Source organism: Podarcis pityusensis (assembly GCF_964106645.2).
Source record: "Podarcis pityusensis genome assembly, chromosome: 3".
NCBI lineage: Eukaryota > Metazoa > Chordata > Lepidosauria > Squamata > Lacertidae > Podarcis > Podarcis pityusensis.
The window spans coordinates 63,712,500-63,734,949 of NC_138026.1; the positions used below are offsets into that span (position 1 = coordinate 63,712,500).

The 22,450-nt window shown below is 39.3% G+C and overlaps 1 protein-coding gene and 2 long non-coding RNA genes across 6 annotated transcripts in view; 1 reads left to right on the plus strand and 2 right to left on the minus strand.

The window, feature by feature from the left end:
- Positions 1 to 22,450, plus strand: part of UTRN (utrophin) — a gene marked incomplete at its 3' end in the record, with an annotated part of 327,288 nt that overhangs the window by 273,738 nt on the left and 31,100 nt on the right. For all 4 annotated transcript variants that reach the window (XM_080998526.1, XM_080998525.1, XM_080998524.1 and 1 more), the window contains 4 exons: positions 8,067 to 8,268; positions 15,462 to 15,547; positions 17,961 to 18,118; positions 18,609 to 18,775. In XM_080998526.1, coding sequence (XP_080854652.1) covers positions 8,067 to 8,268; positions 15,462 to 15,547; positions 17,961 to 18,118; positions 18,609 to 18,775 — 613 coding nt within the window. The remainder of the gene's footprint in view (positions 1 to 8,066; positions 8,269 to 15,461; positions 15,548 to 17,960; positions 18,119 to 18,608; positions 18,776 to 22,450) is intronic.
- LOC308473255 lies at positions 6 to 15,455 on the minus strand. Its single transcript, XR_013983998.1, has 3 exons — positions 14,117 to 15,455; positions 10,159 to 10,266; positions 6 to 118 (listed from the first exon to the last, which is right to left on the minus strand). It is a non-coding gene; the product is annotated as an uncharacterized lncRNA (long non-coding RNA).
- Positions 18,091 to 22,450, minus strand: part of LOC308473252 — a 67,223-nt gene continuing 62,863 nt past the window's right edge. The window contains exon 3 of the long non-coding RNA XR_013983993.1: positions 18,091 to 18,214. This is a non-coding gene — a long non-coding RNA (uncharacterized lncRNA). The remainder of the gene's footprint in view (positions 18,215 to 22,450) is intronic.

Sequence of the window (22,450 nt, forward strand, 5' to 3'; positions counted from 1 at the left end):
TAAGTTTACTTCTCAAAGCTCATTATTTTTTCAGCAAAGAGGTTTAGCGAATCCTCCTCCTCATAGGAACTGATAACCAAAGACAGATTCATACTTCCAGTTTGCTGATTGTGGTCACCTATAGTATGGGTTGTTGAAAATCAGTATAGTTAATGGACAAGTTAGCACAATGGCATCTCTCTTATCTTTTCAGAACTAACATTCTCATTGGGAAACAAAATTATATGAGCTGAATGAACGAGTATTTATAAAAAGCAGTAAAGAACAGTGAAAGATCCAGAACAATAAATGATTGCAGTACTCATAGTAGAGCTGCAGATGTTGGCTTTAAATGCTTTTAGGTATTATTGTTTTTTAACTCCCTGAATGTACAAAACTTATTCTTCCATGTCCTGACAGCGATGTGACACCAGAAATTTTTACCAGTTCTGGCACAATTTAAAGTTCTCAGCTGCTTGGATCCTTGAAAATTTCACCTCCACTTGCTTTCATCACAATTCCTTAGATTAATTAACATCATTTAACATTGGTGATCTATGTATCCAGTCGGGGGCTTTGATTTCTGTATCGCTTAGCCAGCCCGGGAGAACTGAGCCATGAAAAACCATTTAACGGTAAACTTCAGCTATAGTTTGTTTTTCCCCAAGAGACGTTTCAGTGTATTTCTTTACTCTCTGGGTTTGGTTTTTTAAATAATTTTTTTTAAAAAGGACACCAGTTGAACTAAATTATTTTTAAACTTTACAAACTGTCAGTGCATTTGGGAGGAAGCTGGGAAAGGGGGGATCTTTCTGAACCTATCCAGTTGTGTCTGGGGCAGTGCAGTATGGCACCTTCCTGTTTCAGCAAAATGGGACACACCCTAGTTATCACTGTGAAAGAAGTCGTGGCAAAAAGCTAATAGTGTTTGCCAGTTTCATCTCCTTTTCAGTCTGCCCACCAAATTCAACCCTAAAGTTCTTATGAGAGAATATTCAGCTAAGCCTTAAACAATAGATAATACAGTAGTACGTCGGGTTACAAACACTTTGGGTTACAGACTCCGCTAACCCATAAGTAGTACCTTGGGTTAAGAACTTTGCCTCAGGATGAGAACAGATATCGCGCGCCGGTGGCAGGAAGCCCCATTAGCTAAAGTGGTACCTCAGGTTAAGAACGGTTTCAGGTTAAGAACGGACCTCCAGAACGAATTAAGTTCGTAACCAAAGGTACCACTACTGTATGTGTATTGTCTGTGATTTTATGCATTGGCTAATGGGAATTCAGGCATGAGACTCTTTAAACGTTTAAAAATTATGGAAATCTGTGCATAGTGTTGTCCTACAATGTAAGGAGGGACAGAATTTTCTGAAAAACTTGGATGTCAAATTTATCAGCACAGATTCTCTCCCCCCCCCATTTACTGTCTAATTCCTTGATCTTGATGAAAAGTGAGTTATTCTCCCCGACTTGGCTAAAAAGATGAACAATTCTTGCATATTATATGCATCATTATAAGAATCCCTATAGTGTAATATTATACACATATCTCCAGGTTTTCTAAAGTTGTGAGCACATAAACAGATACATACCGTATTTTTCGCACCATAGGACGCACCGGACAATAGGATGCACTTTGTTTTAGAGGGGGGAGAACAAGAAAAAAAAAATTCTCCCCCTCTCTGCCCAGCGCCCCTACAGCGAAGTGGCAGGAGGCGCTGTGCAGAGAGGGGGAGAACTTTCCCCCTCTTGTTTTCCCGCTCTAAAACAAGGTGCCGTTTAAGGTGCGTTCAGGCGGCTACCTTGGAAGCCTGGAGAGCGAGAGGGGTCAGTGTGCACTGACCCCTCTCGCTCTCCAGGCTTCAGGTTCCTTTTGACCTGCTCTTTGGGGCTGGCGGGGGAAGCCCACCACCAGCCCCAAAGAGCAGTTCAGGGAGCAGCGGAGAGGCTCCTGCCATGGCTGTGCGTCACCTCTCCAGCTGGGAGAGGGTCGCGGGGCTATGGCTTCTTTAGCCCCGCGCGCGCTCTCCCGGCTGGAGAGGTGACGCGCGGCTATAGAGGCTCCTGCCATAGCCGCCCGTCACCTCTCCAGCCGGGAGAGGGTCGCGGGGGGCTGCTTTAGCCCCGCGCGCGCTCTCCTGGCTGGAGAAGTGACGGGCGGCTATAGCAAGAGCCTCAATAGCCGCGCGTCACCTCTCCAGCCGGGAGAGGGTCGCGGGGGGCTGCTTTAGCCCCGCGCGCGCTCTCCCGGCTGGAGAGGTGACAGGCGGCTATGGCAAGAGCCTCAATAGCCGCGCGTCACCTCTCCAGCCGGGAGAGGGTCGCGGGGGGCTGCTTTAGCCCCGCGCGCGCTCTCCCGGCTGAAGAGGTGATGCGCGGCTATGGCAGGAGCCTCTATAGCCGCACGTCACCTCTCCAGCCGGGAGTGGGTTGCGGGGCTATGGCGTCTTCGCTCCATAGGACGCACACACATTTTCCCTTCATTTTTGAAGGGAAAAAAGTGCGTCCTATGGAGCGAAAAATACGGTACTATGTATACAACCATATAAAAATACTTACGTATTAATACTTATAAAATTATGGTGCAGAAATGTAGTACAAGGGGCTTTATTCTTTATGTAGCTTTGTGTCTCCGTATGTATGCATAATATATACATCTTCTTTGTACATAATATTATGTATAACTAGCTGGTCCTTTTTAAAAAAACAACAACCAGAAGTGGCTTGGGCATAAGTGATTGCTCAATGCAAGTGGCAGTCTGATGTGGGCAAAGCTCAATTGGGTCGGAACCATCAAATTCTCTGGCTAAAACCACTTAAAACAGATTTCTCAACCCCTCTTTGTATGTAAGATGAGGGAAAAGCAAAAGCAGCCTAGTGGTTGAGCCTGGCTGATCAGTTTCTGCACCTCTAGTAAGCAGGTTCATACAGGAGAGCTGCTCTTCAGGTTGTGATTGCTTCACTCAAGCATTCTTTTGTGAAGTAGAATAGCACTGAAGCCAGCTGAAAGACAAGTGTCTGAAGAAGGAAAAAAACTGAAGCGAAGAAAGTGGAGAGATAACTCAGGCACTGTTCAGTGGGTTAGTAGTAGCACTTTTATTTTTAGTCCTCTCCCAAAAACCTCAATGTTTGCACAATTCAGCTGACAAGTTACTGGAAATCTCTCTAGTGCTGATGAGGTTCAGAATGACTACAAATGACTCAGCTGAAAAATCCTAGTTTGCAGTCTGCCTTGCCAAGTCCAAACACAATTTTGTCTCTTAAGCTAATCCATCTGCAACTGAAATGCTAACCTGTGAGTTTGTATTCCTTTTTACTATTAAACTGCTTTGAAAGTAAAATACCCTACAGTCTCTATTCAGAAATATGCAGCTTCCTGTGCAATAAGATCCTGCATTTACTGAATTCGAAATTCAACAGTGTATGAGCCTTGAGAAAATACTACTTTGTTCAGCCTTTAGCAAAACACCTGACAAATATCAATTTTCTGTCCTTGCTTTGCAAAGTGTTGCCTTGGTGGCCTCTCATGTAGAAAGGAACAAGCTTTCTTTTTTTTTGTTGCTTTATATCATCAGAGGGCAACCAAAGAAAGTTAAGAACCTCTAGAGGTTTCTCTATCCTTAAATTTGGACAAACAGGTTGTCGAAATTTCTATGCCTCTTCCTTATGTACCATCCAAGCCAAGCTGTCATGCAGCTTCCATTTGAAATTGGAAATCATTTCCCATAATTTAAATGCAGATAGCCTCTAAAGATGTCAGGCTATATAACACTTCAGCAGGGCTAATGCACTAAGGCAAAGAGAGTGTCAGATTGAATCACTTGAAATAGAGGGCCATCATCTGACTGTTAGATGTGACAAATTGCTGTCACAGCTTAACTGTGGCAAACTGTAAAGGCCTTTTGGGGGGAAACCACAAGGACGTGTCTGAAGTTTGTGTCTTAGGGCCTTTGCCAATGTAAGGCGCTCCAGTAGAATGCTTTTCAAATTGTAAATGTGGAAACCATTAATTGCTGTCCATCCTTCTAGATTTTCCAAAAGAGACTATTTAGCAGGAAATGAAAGGAATTTAGTTGCAGATATTTTTATTTTTCTGGGGGAGGGGTACAGAAAACCCTATACATTAACATTTCCAGCATAAATTAACATTTCCTGCATAATAATTTTGTTTCTTTTGTACCTGATAGGAATCATTATAGTCTCTTGAAATACTGTGATAGCCGAGCTATAGTCTATTTAACATTTAATAGGATTGATTTGGCACTGTGAAGCCATAAATATGAGGAAAAATGATGTAGAAATCAAATATTATGGCTTGTAGGCATTGACAGCCTTAACCTCCATGAATTTGTCTAAAGTTCTTTTAAAGCCATCCAAGTTATGGCTATCACTACATCTTGTGGAAATGAATTCCAAAATTTAACTATGTGCTTTGTGAAGAAAGACTTCCTTTTTCGAACCTTTTCCAGCTCTTGTGTCTAGCAGGTTGGGCAGGATGAGGCTGGGAATTGTTTTAATTCAAATCAGAAAAGAATTTTGAAGTTTGTAGACTTGCCCTTCCTTTTGTGAGCCTCTAAAGTTAATTTCGAAGCCTGAGCTCAGAGACCTTCAGTGATATCCAGCTTTCTAGGTCCAGATCAAACTTAATGGCTATATTTAGCGTGACTAGACAGTGACGGACTTCTAAGCATTTACAAGGTCAGTGGAAGGCGCCTACAAGGAGAATAGCTTGACAATGACTCTGCAAACAGACCAAGCCATACACTGAAAGGGAAAGGAAACAAACCTTAAAAAAACAGGAGAGAGTTACTGCTAATTTCACATCTGAGATGACAGCTGGTCAGTACCTTATTTAGCAAGAAGTCCCAGGTGGTCCCCAGACCATTTCTGACTCTTGCCCAGGAGCAATTCAGTGTGAATTTATTTGCTAATGGGGAGAAGATGAGGAGCATCAAGGACAACTTTTATTGTGTTACTGAGTATTTTTGTATTATTATGACATGTGTGCATACTGGGGATTGGAGGAAGAGGAATCGAAACCTGTCTCCTGAGACTTGCATAGCTCAACAGAAAGGGACTCATCTGCATTTTTCATAGATAAGGAAATACAAGCAGTGGCATTCTAGCTGTTACCACAGCCATATTGTTTGTGGTATCTGTTATTCCCCAGCCTTCCATATCCTGTTTCCTATGTATTACAAATTACTCTGCCCTGTTATTGTCCCCCCCTCCCCGAGACAGACAATAATTTATAATTCACTCTAGAATTGTCAGTCTTCCTTTCCTTCAGAATGATAGCTTACAGTGTTAATTCACTTCTGATTCTGCCTGCAAAAAAATAATTTGCAGGAAATGAAATTTTAACTTGCTCATTGTACATATACAGTGAAAAGAATGCCAAGAAACTGCCACGGTTTGCTAAATTTTCAACCATTTCTAGTGAAAGATGTCTCTAAAGATTATGCTTCCATTTGGCTTTCAGCTTAAACTCTTTTTATGCCCATGAAATGTCTGTCTCCATAACTTAAGACTACTTGGGGAAAAATTCACGATCAGCTATTTTCCTTCTATCTCATTGTCTAGAAGATAATTAGTTTCCCATAATCACTGTTGTAACCGAGTGTGCTTTTTGGAACTGGCACATATTCTTGTCATCATTCAAGACAGGAATTCATAGCAGAAATGTGATCTTCCATGAGGGATGCCTGTCAGTGCATATGGGCATGTTTCCATTATTGCTCTTTGTAGATCGTGAAGGGATTTTAAATGATACCTTAATCTGCATGTTCTGCCCAGAATTGTTAAGTGCAATAGAATGTAGTAAGATGATTCCTAGTCAGGGCACTTTAAATCATCTTGATATAATGCTTGCATGTACTGGGAAATTCTCATCTCTACCCTAACAGAATTCTTGGTTCCAACTGCAAATCTGTAAATATTGCCTGAATACTCAGGCTTTTCATCTGGTACCAGCATTATGGTTAAAGACAGAAGAGTATGCATGCATTCACTGTATGTATGTATGTATGTATGTATGTAGTTTAGAAATTTTTATTCCACTCTTCAAGCAATAGCCTCTCAGAGTGGCTTAATGTTTACAAAGTTCTTCAGCGATCAGAAGGCTTTAAAAGTTGGTGGATACATTCAGCGCTACCCCCTGAGAATGACTGTAGTTTAGTCTGGTATTACAGTGGTACCTCGGGTTAAGTACTTAATTCGTTCCGGAGGTCCGTACTTAACCTGAAACTGTTCTTAACCTGAAGCACCACTTTAGCTAATGGGGCATGATTTAGCATGATTTCTGTTCTTATCCTGAAGCAAAGTTCTTAGCCTGAAGCACTATTTCTGGGTTAGCGGAGTCTGTAACCTGAAGCGTATGTAACCTGAGGTACCACTGTACATGCATAACCACTCTAAGCATAGCTTATCTGGAAAGGTGGTATGTGTGTAAAAGCACAATGGCATGCATGACTGACGTTGGGAGGACATGGATGGCACAACATCATGACTCAAGTGTTCCCTATAGCAAACAAAGGATTTCTGTATTTACAAAGCAAATGCCTTTGAACAGTTAAATGCTGACTGTTCATGTACGGATTCTCATTTAACATACCATGCTGCAGAAAAAATTCTTAGGAAATGCTTGTTAACAGTCTGAACCCATAAGAGTCTACCTGACCTGTAAGATCAGCATTGGCTTTCAGGTCCAGTATGAAAACTCTAATATTAGTGAGTAAAAGGGACAGGGCTTTCTTTTCTTTTCTTTTCTTTTCTTTTTTTGGAGGGGGGCGATTTCCACATCTCTGGAATAACCTCCCCAGGGAAGTGTTGAGGGTCCAATACTCAATAACCTGTGGGTTAAGCCTGGACAGCCAATAAAATCCAGACTCCAGCAAAACGGGACGTTTATTTAAGCATTACAAGGTCGGTGCAACCAGGGCTGTCTTTACCTGGGGGTGCAAGGGGTGTCGGGCACACGGACGCTGAATTCTGGGGGGCGCCAGGTGCCCACCGCTGAAGCCGCCTAAGTGTATTGTATTGAGCTGCTATGCGACAGCGGGGTCAGCGGCACCTTTGACACCACTGATCTCACACTGGTTTTAGAAAAGCTGGTTTTAAACAAAATAACCCCCCCAAAAAACCTCCTTTTCGAGCTGTGCAGGCGTGAGCGCTATTTATCAAATGATAATAGTGACTTAAGCATAATAAAAGTTGATTTGGGGGCTAAACTAAATTTGGGGGCACTGGGCAGATCTTTGCCCCCCGGCGGCGCATATGCTAAAGACGGCCCTGGGTGCAACACAACTTCAACCAGCAAGTAGTGGTGGGTGACACACCAAATATGAAAATAGCGCTAGCTTTATGCACTTCCAAGCAAAGGGGCCATTAAGCTTATATATGGCAAGGCTTCCTTCTACTAGCTTCTACTTCTACAAGGCATAGCAACTTTCTTCTAACTTCCTTATCTCTTCCCGTACAATAGTTTATAATAACAAACTCCTCCTCACGTGCTACTTCATCCTTCTCACGGCTCTCTTGCAAGCACAACCTTCACATTTCAGCCTTCACTTGGTTAGCCCTTCTTGTACACATTTCAATTTCATTCTATAATTTCAATAATTTCTCTGACAGAAGCACAAATTGCCCACTCTTTGCAGGCCTATATGATAATTTTAAAGACTTGGGTCCTCCACTGTGTGTTTGATTAACTTAACACACTCTGCTTTCAACTATCATTTTAGCTACTAACTTATTTGTAATTTTAAGGATCATGTATTGAATGTCATTTGTTGTTTTTATGGTTTCATTATTTAATCTGTATTTTAAAATGTGTTGCAATCTGCTTCATGAGGGATTTTACCATGAAAAATTGGCCAGAAATCTGTTACATATAAGAAAATTAATAATACAACGGTAGATTAAGAGCTAAATAAACATTAGAATAAGTTCCCTTTTTAAAATTGGAGGTAGATTATGGGTGCTCTGGTGTGTCAATTGATTCTTTTATAGAAAAGTTTTTAAAATATATATATATCTCAAAATATAATGTCATTCATTAAATCTTCTCTGCTTGACTATTTTGCCAGTGGACTTGTTGGACTTAAATACAACAAATGAAGCTTTCAAGCAGCACAAGCTGACTCAAAATGACCAGCTCCTTGGTGTTCAGGATGTAGTCAGCTGCCTCACTACGATTTACAGCGGAATGGAAGAGAAGCACAAGGAGTTGGTGAATGTTCCAGTGTGTGTAGATATGTGTCTCAACTGGCTGTTGAATGTTTATGACACGTAAGTATGAGATGTCAGGCACTAAATAAACATTGCTCCTCATTCTGCACTGCTACATCTGCATGTACAACAGTGACTCACTGAGACTAAAAATCAGATCTGGCCTTAGTTCAGGCTGAAGGCTCTGTGCTGAGGATACTGAGGAAGCACATCTTATTTTAGACTGCATTTACATGGCAGTTTATACCATTTTCTTGAAGTTTCACTAACTGTTAATTTTCAGATTGTATTTGAACTTTCACATGATGTAAAAGCCGCTTCTGTAAATAGAGTGGAACATCGCACAAGTTTGGTGCTCCCTGCTGTGTTATTTGCAAATCATTTTTTTTCTAGAAGCAAAACAGAAGAGGGAGAGGTAAGTTGCCTTGCATGTGTGTTCACACAGCAAAGTTCCTTTGCTGCCTCAAACCAAAACGGAATAAAAGGCAATAAAGAAACTTAATCTCCCAGCAGACCTTGGTGAAGTTGAACCATTTAGACTGAAAAGCAGGAAGGTTTTAATCTAAGGACATTATTCTGGAGGAAAGGTCTACGGAGCTTCCGTCAGAATCAGTTGTGGTTATGACTGTCTGTTAAATGCAAGTGCTTCCATTTAATTAGAAATCAATATTCTGTTGGGCTTTGTGGAGTACATCTGCCCCTCTCTTTGTAAGACTTGAGTGATGCATTCTTATTCTGGAATCTACAGCAAAGGAAACTCCCCCTGCCTCCATCAAATAAGTTAGTATTAAATCCACCGAATATTACTATTTCTAATCCGAGTGACTGATGGGTAAGAGAGTCTCTCTTCTTCTCCCACTATTTGCCAAAAGACCAGACAAATAAAACCTTTTAAAATGCAAGAAACAAACCCCAAAGACTATGCATGTACATACAACACCCATCAGCCTCTACAACTTTTCTTCCACCATCAAGTTAGGTTTACTGGCCCTTGAGGCCCTGAGCTAGGCTGGGCAGTCTGGGCTTAGTGCGGAAAAATGCATTTCTGTTGTCATATATGGGAAAGGTATGAAACCCCTTCATTTATTGATTTTTCCTTCCCATTGCTAACAATAGCAAACTAGTACTTAACTGAAAAGCTGAAAAGCTTTTGACTTCAGAACTTAGTTATGTTCTATGTAACACTTCCAACACGCCCTTTATTGTGTTTGCCTCTGTGGTTCATACTCTGTTGTGTAATATGAATGACGAACCCACATTTTAATGAGCAACATAGATATTTCACCTTAGCATCTCAGAGGGTGCAATGTGGTAGAAGACTAAACAAGAAATGGACCTTGCATACATGGTTCTGTGTTTACGGAAATCCATATCAGTGTGAATGTAGCTGTCATTGCATTGCGACACTCAACAGGAAAGCAAGAGTCATATTCAAGAAATGTGCATGACAGCTTGCATTGTGTGACACACACTGCTACAGTCATTTGCATTTGTAGAGCATGCTATATGACTTATGCTCTCAGTTGTAAATGCCTTTATAAGATCTAGCAACATCTGTGTAAGCTGCGGGGTAGCTTAATCGTCATGTGACTTACAGTGCATCTATCGATGTGGCCTCTAAAGTCATGATCTATTTATGCATATATTCTGCTTCTAAGCAATAGAATTCAGAATTGCAAATCCTTCAAATGTCAATGACTGCATAATTACTTGAAATCATTGGTCTCTTGTTGCATTTATTCAGAAGTGTTTGGAAGGAATCCTATATGAAATCATACTTTAACTGATGCCCAGAATCTGTGTAAAGAATGAATATTATTATTATAATAATTTTTAACATGGGCAATCAGAGGATTTATGGTTCATTAACGAAGAAAGTGGGCAGGGAGAAAGAAAGCAATTACAGTTTGTGTAAACAGGTTAAATGAACAATTTTTGAAAGGTACTCACTCAGTAGCTAGGTAATTGCATTGCACATTTCTCATTTGGTTGTGCTACATCTGTCAGGTATAGACATCTAAGCTAGGGCTCTGAATGTGTGAATTCAGAAGCAATGTGCTGAAATATATAATGTGTCATAGAGAGATATGAAGAAAAGAACTCCAGTGCTGCTTTCTAATGGAAAAGCTTGAATTCTTAGAGCAGAGGAAGCACTGGGTTTAAAAGGGAAACTATTTTCATAATAAAAAAGCAAAGATAACCATGTTAGTTCATAAAATTCCCTCCAAAATCCAGTTGGGCAATTATTTTATTAGGACTAACAAAAATAAATAAATACACATTTCCCAAGTTCTCCAAAACTCGTCAGATGAAGAATTTTGGAAAACTTGAAAGCCTGCCACACTTTGTGATTGCTTCCAGTAAAGATATTGTCCTCTTGTAGGTTTTAGAGTATTCTCATAGTTTTCATATGCTGTTTAAATGTAAGAAACAACATTTTCTAGTTTCACATTGTTGCCTTAATGCATTTTAAGGATTACTGTTGTCATCATGATGTACCATCTCCAGGTATGAGCTTCTCCCAAGCATCAGGTTGGCCACAGTGAGAACAGGATACAGGAATGGATGGGCCACTGGCTTTTTCTGGCTGAGAAATCCTATCTGAAATTCAGGTTCCTATGTCACACCATCAGAGCTTATGGCATGATATAAATTATTTTGATGTAGAAATTGTAAGATTTAAAACTCAATAAAATAAATTAGAAGAGAGCAAGAAGGGAAGAGAGTAGAGGAAAATGCACTCACAGGACTTGATTGACAAATTCATCTTGACAGTGCTGTCATTCCTGATTTCCATGGTAACACTGTATGTGTGAAATTTGAATCTTGGCATTGCTCTAGCTCAAAAACATAAGAAGTTAACATCTCAAGAGGCCTGCTAGATCAGACCAAAGGCCCATCTATTCCAGCATCCTTTCCCCACAGTGCCCTGTCAGATGCCCATGAGAGAAGCATATAGACAGGATCTGAGCACCACAGTGCTCTCCCACTCATGTTACTCATCAGCTGATATTCAGATATTCAGCTTGTGCAACTTTACAATCTTGCAAATGGCCTTAGGTTGCCACAAATTCATCACTTAACATTTTTATTGTTTGTGTCATTGTTGTATACAATTTTTGAAGTAATTAACGCACCTACAAAAACCATCTGCTTCTCTCATGCTATTGTTAATCTAGAATTTAATTAGCTTCACAGACTGAAGAAACATTTGCTGTTAAGCATGCTTACAGATGTTTATGGCCTTTATAAGATATTAAATGAAAACAATTGACAGGAACACCTATTATCCTTTCTATTTCTGGCACATCAAGAACTGTTTATCCCTCACATTAGGTCAACAAGCAGAACAGAGATGAAATCTAATATCTTTGAACTTTATTTTTTCAAGAACTCAAAGGTTAAATAATTGATTAACATCTGCACTCTAAATAATTTTCAGCATTAAACATAAGCCTATCAATAGTTTATTTCAAATATCTTGTAAGTCTCTAGTTCTGAAAATTCAATATATAGGCAAAGCATGACCTTTACGAATGAGAGGGAACATATGGACCTATTTGACAGAGTTACTATGTTTTGCCATTTTGATAAATTTTGAGTTCTGAGAAAGATTTTTTTTTTTTAAAAGATATTGTAAGCAGACTGCTTTCTAAAAGCTAATTATTAAATTTATTAAGCTGTTGCAGATAGCCAGCTGTAATGTACAGCCCATCTGTGTGTTTCTCTGCACCAGGCATAATTTTATGCACCTCTGTCGTGCCTTCCCTTCCTCATCTTTTTTCAAAACTAAAAAGTCTAATACACTGTAGCCTTGATCAGAGTTGCTCAAATTGCTTCATTATTTTAGTTGTCTTTTTTCTGTACATTTTCCAACTTTACAATATCCTTTTTTTGAGATGCAGGACGGACTTTGATATTTCAGATTTCAGCAGTGCCCAGTGCTAGCCCAATTCTCAACCTCCATTCTGCTCAATTCACTACATCATAGTTGTGATGCCCTGTTGCGCCCCTAGGCTCAGCGCCCGGTGTGGTGGAAGTGGTTGCACTGCCATAAATTCGCCTCTGATTCCCACTGTGGTCACATCATAGATCTGTATAAAGGCATTGTGATATTGGCACTTTTATTTCAGTTCCTTTCCTAATGATTCCTATAGCAGGGACTGGCTCAGCTATATATAGCACTGAACATCTGTGCAAGATGAAAACGTGACTTTCTAATGAGTAGCTGGCTCTCATATTTTTTAAAAAATATTTTGATGTTGGTAGTCTGCTTTTTGTGAAGACACTAAACATTTTAGTGTTAACTCAGACTAGAATCCGCTGCTTGTTAATAATAATACTAATAATACTAATAATAATTTATTATTTATATCCCGCCCATCTGGCTGGGCTTCCCCAGACACTCTGGACGGCTTCCCAAAAAATATTAAAATACTGTAATACAGTATTTTACAGAAAAGTCCATGTGATTTACCAAATATATTATTGAGGTGGAAATTTTGTCCTGTGGGCTTAATTAGAGCTGTGAGGCCATTATCCCTGACCCACACCTGACATCATATGTGGAACAGGTAATGACAATTGGGAACATATAGTGGCTGCTGAAGGAGTCATTCTGTTCATGGAATGAGCTTGGGTCTAGCAGAAACTTGAGGAAATAGAAGTGGAAGACAATTTTTGCCAATCTACCCTGCAGCCAAAAGCTGTGACCCAAAGCACCTTATTTTGTGAATAAAATTCTGAATCTAGCTCAGTATTATTAGTTGTGTTTTTGGGGGGGTTTAGATGCAGAGATTGCAATTTGTTTTTGTTTTGGCAACATGCATCAGAACTGTTTTTTTGAAGATCTTTATCAACATTTGTGGAATAGTCTTCTTATGAAGAAAAGGCTACTATTTATGATGATCCTAGACACTTGAATTTGCAATAATTTCCTATGGATTGTGACTTACAAATATTGAGTTATGGCATTTTTAAAAGTACACTTTTATTTACTTTTAAAAGTAATAATTACATATGTATGTGTAAGAAAAATAATAACTATAAGGACCTTGTGAGTATGGATCAGGATAACATAAAGACTTCACAATCCTGGCTGCTTTTTCTTTAAAGCAGGAAGAAACAAAGAAATCAATAAACCTGAGTAAGAGTGCACAGTAAATCTTGCTTACGAGATGCCAGGATAATTCCATGGAACAGTGTGTCTTGTGTCATTTAAAACAAAGCAATAGTGTGGTGGTGGTATGGATTTAAATACTGATATAACACATCAGTAGTCTTTTATTTTTAATTCATCTGTGCTGTCTGGAAGTATGACAACTTCACCAAGCTAAAAGATGCATTCATAACCAAGTAATTATTTTTGTCATGGTGTTTTACTGCTTGTATAATGTTCCTAGGTTCCAGTTTGTAAAACATTAACTACCTCCAGAATTAGTTATTATTTTTTAAAGAAAATACTTTGTGATGAACTTGTGCTTAGACTACAAGTGAGGCTCCAACTCCCCTCCTCCCTATTGATGTTGCTGCATGGGGCTGATGGAAATTGGACTCCAATTGGAAGTTAGAACATTTGTAGGCCCACAGATTCCTCATGTCTGGCACTTATCTATTGGGGAGTTTTTTCAGTTCTGTGGCCTCCGTCCCTGCCATCTGAATCTCCCCCTCCAACTTTTTTGTAATGTCCAGTGAAGATTTGGACTAAACTTAAAAGTGTTCGAACTAAAATGGTCAAACTGTTTTCCCAACTGACAGGAGGGAGGCAGCAGTAAATTACATGAAGTAAGTGCAGTTAACTCTTTATTACAAGGGAGAAAAAAGCAAGATCTACACAGGAGTGCCAGGAGTACACGAACCCTTCAGGTTGGATAAGCCTTCTAAATATATGAATGGAACATAGTCATACCATTGATCCCTCAAGGCCTGTACTAACTGGCAGTGGCTCTCCAAGGTTTCAGAGTGACCTCTGCCTGGAGACACCAGGGGTTGAACCTGGAACCCTCTGCGTGCAAAGTAAATGTTCTGCCACTGAGTCATGGCTGTTCACCAACAGTTAAATTATGTAGATCACAGGTTCCAAAACTGTGGCCTGTGAACCACCGGAAGTCCTCCAGTTTGATTTAGATGGTCTACAACAGTGTTTCTCAATCTGTGGGTCCTCAGATGTTGTTGGACTACAGCTCCTATCATTCCTAGCCAGCATGACCAGTAGTCAGGGATGATGGGAGCTGTAGTCCAACAACATCTGGAGACCCACAGGTTGAGAACCGCTGGTCTACAGCATGTCTGTGGATTTGTGGCTTAAGATGGGAGATGGAGCACCCATTGAATTGGTTTTTTATATTGACTTTTAATTATATGTTTATTGTTTTTATTTCTAATACTGTATTTTACAGTAATACAGTTCGCAAAATCATTAAGTGGTCCACCAAGACCATCAGCAATTTTCAGGTGGTCCATGGGGCAGGGAAGTGGGAGAGTTTAGGGCCTGCTGGTTTAGATAGTTAATTAGGTAATTGTGAAATATTCAGAAGGTTTAGAAATATGTATCATCTCACTGAAGCAAAGACTGGACTAACTCTCATGCTTGTAGATTTTTGTCCCAGAGGAGGTTGCCCCAAGCAAATCTTCTGTTAATCCCATGTGCTATGTTAACTTTCAAGAGCAATTGTCCTCTCTGTTTCTTAGGTGTTTGAGGCGTATTTTCCTTGCGGCTTTGAAAACACATCCTTTGTAGCCCATTATGCTACTATTATGTTTTTATAAAAATTGGGCTGCATGAGCCTGAAGTCACACTGCTCAGATAAAAGAGACACTCTGTGTTATCTAATTGCTGCATATGTCTAGCTTTTATGCCCAATTGTACCTATACATCAAAGTGTTTTTAACACAGACTCTGCAAACAATGTTCTGAAAAATATTAATGTATCTCTAGATAACATAACTTCTGTCTGCTACATACTGTGTAATGTGGCTCCCAGCTGTGTGCAACTGTGTATATCCCATTATTAGAGCATGCTGTGATGCTACACTCCTAAACTTCAATATATTATAATTAATATGAAATGTTTATACAGAATGTAAATATTTAGTGCCTGTACTGTGGAATATTTGCAAAGGAGATTCATTGACACGATTAGCAGCTAATGTCTAAGAATTGAAATACACCAGGTGTGCTTGTTAGTTGTTTTAGTGCTGGAATGAAACTACACTACCACCTGCCAAGTATTTTAATGTTGCTTTCATAACAGTGGCCGAACTGGAAAAATCAGAGTGCAGTCCCTGAAGATTGGCTTGATGTCTCTTTCTAAGGGCCTTCTTGAGGAGAAGTATAGATGTGAGTATTATGGGAATGCCCCCATTTTCTTTAAGCAATATCGTAATATGGTTTTATCACGCCAAAATGCTTAGCAATAAGGTTGCCAAAAGTCAGTGACCATTATATTACAGGAACATGTCTGCAGAGTGAGGTTCAGGCACTCAATTCCAGCAAGAGCTGTCAATTATGTCACGTTTGGGCAGAGGGACTAGAAACGTTAATTGTTCTGCATAGTTTAGAATGATTAGCTCTTTGTTGTGATAAACAGCACAAACAGAACATGCATATATTTAATTTATGGAAGCAGCAAGCAGTGAGGAGTGAACCAGAGTTGATTGAAGCAGGTGCAGTTGTGTGATAACACCACTGCAAAAGAACATGCCGGTATAGTGCCACTGTGCTAAATGTGGTGACTTTACAGTCGCCTTTTGCTCTGATATTTGATCTTGGGGAATATTTCAGCTTCATTCTCAACCAAGCCAGCTTTCAAATGAAATGTGCATTGAAAATGCACTGTAATGCCCAAGGCCATCAGTGTCAAGGTCAAAGTGTTTTAGGACTTACGTAAATGCAGTGATGAGAGATATTGTGGTCCTCCAGATGTTGTCTAGCACCCATCATCCTTGGCAATTGATTGTACATATGGGAACTGGCAGCCCAACATCTAGAGGAACACAGGTAATGGTTTTCCATCCATGCCCACGTGTTCCTAGTTGCCAATTATATTACTTTCTTCCATGGCAACTTTCCAGAACCATACTGTCAAAAAGCAAATGTCTTAACTAGCACGTAATAGGGTCAAAACTTCAAACCATTATTTCTTCCCCAGGTGATTCAAGAAATCACAGTAGTTTTCACATATATTTCTACTGTGTACAATTTAGCTGTTACAGTTGAATTCTTGAGAATGACTTAAGTGAAAGTCTGATGTTAATGGAAAATCCTGCAGAAGGCATGCCTGAATGGTCTCCCAAGAACATGAGCTTGTAACTCCATAGTCCTTTTTACAAGCTAGTTTTTATGCTTGCTGTTCACACTAGGATTAGCTTTTTAAATTGTGGAGATAGCATCTATTGTTTAAAAATTATTCTAAAGATGAACATGCAGTCTTCTGTGTAACTAATACAGATGTTTAATGCTGTTGTATTCATACCGATGCTGTGGATCTGAGATCCATATAATTGAATAAAGGCTAATATTATTGTAAATGATTATTTAAACAAGCTGGGTTTTGTTCTTTGCTTACAAGCTATCAACTTGACTGTGTCTTACTTCAGGTTTCTTAACAAAAATCAATCATTTTGAGTTCTGTGTATGTGTCTGTCTTCTAAGTACTATGCATCAATAAATTCCACTACTGTAGTGCTTTTAGAAAGTAAAGACTTTAAAACAAAACCTCTTTCTAGGAGTTCACAAATTTTAGATGACCTTCTCAGGCAGACAAAATGTGTGGTTGACATTGACTTTGCTCCTCCAGGTGAAATTTTGTCTCCTAGATCATCCTGGTTGTGTTAAGAGGTGTGCATATGAACCCACGTGTATGTTTAGTACTTACATGTATTCCTATTCACACTCCCAAGAGGTTTGGCTTATTTTGTTGTAAACGTGCACTCACTATAAAACATGCTTACCTTTAATCTTATGCCCCAAGTTCACACAACAGCAAAAAAGAAAGATTGGTTTATTACCTGAAATGAAAGTGTAGATGCTGCTTTCAGATAGCAGTTACAATATTAGTGGATCAAGGACTGTGCCTTTTGTTTGAGAGTTACGCTCTCCCCATCAATAACCAGCCAAGGCATAGTCTCTCTCACCCATTCCTTGGTCCATAGTAAGGCAAAGGGATGAGCATCGAGGAGCAAAGAGGAGGTTCACAGTGGAACTTTGAGCTCCCCAACCACTGAACATCTGGGAGATTAAGTATTATTTTGAACCAAGGTATCCTTTTGGAGAAGGCAGGGATATTTTGAGATGGGTTTTGTGTACCATACCCAGTTTGAAAGGGCATTACCCTAATGTTAAATGATTAACTAGTTATCTTGTGTGTTTCCTGAATCATGACTTTACTTTTGGAGGAAAAATTCCAGTATCTGTACAAAACTTCATTCTCTCCTACAGGAGGTGATGATTAGACTTTGCTGGAAACACAAGATCAGTGTGCTGATCTTTACATTAAATATTAGGAGGTCAAAATAGTAACTCATGCCTTCCAGGTTACATTTAAGATAAGGAGTAGTACCAGGGTCAATATAGTTTATTGAGGGGTATATTTTATATCAAGTTATGCCAGCTTCACTGATGCAATGACTGACAAAAATAAACCAGGGGAAAACAAGAGGAATTTTGAACATATGCAGAAATGGTAATTGCTACTTCTAAAAATTGCTAATGTAAAAGCAAACAAAGCCTCCCTTCTTTGCCTGCATTCCAGATCTCTTTAAGGAAGTGGCAGGACCTACAGAAATGTGTGATCAGAGGCAGCTTGGGTTATTGCTTCATGATGCCATCCAAATTCCACGACAACTTGGTGAAGTAGCTGCTTTCGGAGGCAGTAATATAGAACCCAGCGTCCGCAGCTGTTTTCAGCAGGTAGTAACTTTAGCTTTCCTTTAGCAGATTTAAATGTATCTCTTGACTTGCTCAGACTCTTCTGTTTGGGCCAGCTCTGGAATTTACAGAAACCACCTTTTTAAAAAGAAAAAATGGGGAGGGATGATGTCACAGGTCTATAATACTAAATACAACTACTAAAGCTTCATGCAGATAATTATATTAAAGGAATTTTTCTATGAACTGGAGTAAAAAAACCCCAATCAGTTTTGTCACTCTGACCCAAATAAATCATGATGGCGTACCCAGTGTGCCATCAGCAGCAGAAAGCTGATTATTGTCATCTTTACTTAATTGAATATTGGTAGCAGGAGTGCTCTGATGACTTCAGTGTTAGTCACAGTATCATTGCTGTGGGGACCCCCAGTTGGGAAAGATCCAAGTTTCTTGAAGAAGAAGAAAAATGTGAGGGTAGATAAGTTTCAAAATGAACATTCAAATATTTTCTAATCTGGTTTTCATTTATTAGAATAACAACAAGCCAGAAATCGATGTAAAGCAGTTCATAGACTGGATGCATCTCGAGCCGCAGTCCATGGTGTGGCTGCCTGTTCTACACAGAGTGGCAGCTGCAGAAACAGCAAAGCATCAGGCGAAGTGCAATATCTGCAAGGAATGCCCAATTGTCGGCTTTAGGTAAGCAGAATAAATCATTTACATGTTAAGAGGAGAAGGAAGAGAAGTGGGTGGCTTGCACTTAAAAACTGTTGAAATCTAAAATTTCTTTGGTTCCTGATTGTGAGGAGAGGGGTGCTTTTAAACTGGCCCCACCCTCTTTTGATTGGGCCACGCCCACATGGTCTGTTTGTCTATTTTGTAACCCATCTTTTTCTCCTGATGGCATACATGATTCTCCCCCTCATAATTCAATCCACAACAACCCTGTGAGGTAGGTCAGGCCGAGAGGCTGTAACTGGCCCAAGGTCACCCAGCTGAGCTTCATGGACAAGTGGGGATTCAAACACTTAGCTCCCAGGTGCTAGTCTAACACTCTAACCACTACACCAAACCTGGGTCTGGTCATGCCCCTCCCCCCAAATGGCACATGTGGCCTAGTCAAATAAAGGCTGCTGAGCCCTGAACTACCACATATCCTACTTACATACGTGCTGCTACAAAACCATTAATCTTCTCACATAAGATCTGGTAGAATGCATATTTTCTCTGTTTCATTCTTTTGGATTGTGCAAGACATCTTCAGTTTGCTTTTAAAAAATTATTCCGCCATTTTAAGGCAGGAACCCGAGTTGCATATATTGTTGCTTTTTCTGTTTTGAGAAGGCAAGGTACAGCAAAACAGACTGGGCTAAAGCAGGCTTGGCAAGCTGAGACTACAACCTCCCTTTGGCCTCAGCTAACGTGGTCAATTTTCAGGGGTGATGGGTGGAGTTCAGCAATACTTGGAGGGCCACTGGTGTCTCGCTCTTGAACTAAAGAGAAGTTGAAAGAACACTAACACTGAGAGCACAGAAAGTAATGTGGCAATTTTTGTACTGCAGTGAGCTGAATTTTACTGCATCTACTCATAAAGGTGAATTATATGGCCAATGTGATATTACAGTGGAGGTCATGAAAAACAGGGCTCCACATAAAATGTTGAAACAGCTGGTTCAGCATCTCTAAATGTAATTCTCTAAATTATAAACATATATTCATGCATCAGAAAACAAAAATAGCAGACATCTGCATTAAATCTAGCTATAAAAAGTTCCAAAACTAGATAGAATTGACTAAAGCAATCACTCTCAAACCTAGATGGCAATCTATCTACTGTAGCATGGACTGCCTTAACATGTTTGTTACACAAAAGAATATAATCTGCTTTCTACAAGAAGAGCAATCTAGTATTTCTGCTATCTGTAGCTCATTATAATTATTATCATCTACCTGCATCATTAGAGATTGCCACTGAACACTAAGCTAAAGTATAAAAAGCCCTTTCTAAGTTTGTTTTTAAGAAAGCAAAGCCTCAGGTTCTTTAAATGCCATTTTAATGTTGAACGAATGTAGATATATAGCAATGCGTATCACCAGTTCTATCTTCTGCTCCACAGAATTTATTAGAGAGAAAGAGTATATTTTGCTTCTCTAATTCTGTCATCTATATGTAAAATGATTCTTCAATTGATCGTGACAATAGGAAACCTAAGGTCTTACCTTCACATGTTCTCCACTGATTTCACAACTGTGTAATTGTTACAACCCAGTAGGAAATCTCCAAGCCATAATGAGATCTCGTACTAGGCTTGTCACCCAAACACATGTAAGGGTCAAGAACTAATTGTGTTAGCTGTCAATCACTTTATTTATTTATATAGGCATTTATATGCTGCCTATCAAAACAGTTTTCTCAAGGCAGGTTACAATTAATGCTACAATTAATGAATGCTTCCTTCTCAGGTGTTCGTCTTAGTCACTTGACACTTTCTGACGTTAAATTTGCATATTGCTGGATGTCTCTGACAGTCATTTTGAAATCCAGTGAACAGCTGTGTAGCACGGGTAGATCAGCTTTCTATATGCTGTCACTTGTTGTTAGTCTTTAGAAATGTGTTGCCTTTCATTGAGTCCATATACTCCTCCCTGCCTCTTGGTGGCACAACCCTGTACACTTGTTCCCATATTGTATTTTTGGACTTCAGAGGTTCAGAAAAAAACTTTGGGCCCCCCAAAATAAAAGCTGAAAGATTTTTACTCAATAGATGACAGCATCACATAAAGTGGTTCATCCACAGCCTGAATCACCTACAGTTGATCACTCCTTGCCTTAAGAATGTACATTAAAATATTAAATCACATAGTTTCCAAATACTTTATATATATTTTAAATAGTGGCATATACATTGTTTAAATAAGTGGTTAATTGGCAGAGCTTGGAGTATGACCATTGGGATTGCGCCTTAAGCACTTGGAAACGAGAATAAGGGTGCTTCTTTCCCTTTTTTAACCTACATTAGAATCAGTAACATGGTAAACATAGTTATGGAAATATAATGTGGCTATATGACTTTATGTGCATGAGAAGAAGGAAAAAGCAAGGCATAAATTGTTATTCACAAATGGGTCTTCACATCTCTTTGGCTACTCTGAGTTTGACTAACACTGGATTATCACCCATTGTTTTTCATTTATTTTACTTTGAATCATTGGTTTAAGATGCTGTGAGCTGCACTGAGAATTGTTTACAGAAATGAGACTAAAAGCCAGATAAACTTTAAAGCAGATAAAGATTATGTATTTCCTAATATCTGAAAGGTACAGCGAAAATGAGATTCTTCACATTTATTAGTATAATTAGTAGGAGTTATTAGTATGCTGTGGTCTAGTTAAAGTTGTTGTTTATGTAGAGCAGGGATAAGGAATCCAGAGGGCCATGTTTCTTCTTGGGCAAGTTGTATGTTTTTGAACTGCTTTAAACCATTTTAACCTGCCCTGTAACCTTAAAGTGAAGGGTGCGTAGGTAATAAATCTAAATAATAACAGTAACAATATTTTAAATATGATTGTGTCTTGTTGTGCCAGCCAATAAATAATGAAACATGGGCCACACCAAACAGTGCTTCCACTTAGATTTCATTAAAACTGTTTATCTGATTTTGATCAAGATTCTACTCCGTTCAATATCCTGTTCGTAAAAATTACACTAGTTGTGGCAGTTTCAGATGTGTAGCAATTCCATGAGTGGTTTTTTTTAATAATAATAAAAAGAATGAATAGTTGGGTGGGGAATCAGGATTCCAGTGAGGGGCAAATGACTACGGCATCCTTACCCACCCACCCCTGCCACGATCCCAAGACAAATATGGATCCCTGTACCTACTATTTATGTCAGGGAGGGGACAACCATAACAACAGTCAGTTCCAAAGATTTGAGGAAATTTTAATCCAAAGTCTTACATTTGTTTCCTCTTAGACCCACATAAAATCTTTGAAAAAGAATACCTTTGTTTGCTTATAGGTATTGAGGATTTATCCTGCTACCGTTGAACTTTTGGTTGTTAAACTGTGTTTTATTTTATGCATTTTATTGCTTTTAATGGATTGTACTTGTTGTTATTGTTCTGAACTGCTCTGAAAATTAAGTTATTGAAAAGCAGCATAAAAGCATGTTTGATAGATAAATAAATAAATAAATAAATAGAGTTGATAAGACTGGGTCCAGACTTTGTTTCCCAGCAATGAAAAGCGCTCCTTCTGTCTGCAGAAAACTTCTGATCTAGCAGAGTAATCTTACTAATGGAATGTGGAGTGGAATTGGAAGGTGGTTTTCCCCTATAATCCCCACCCCATTCTGCTGGGGACTGCAGAGGG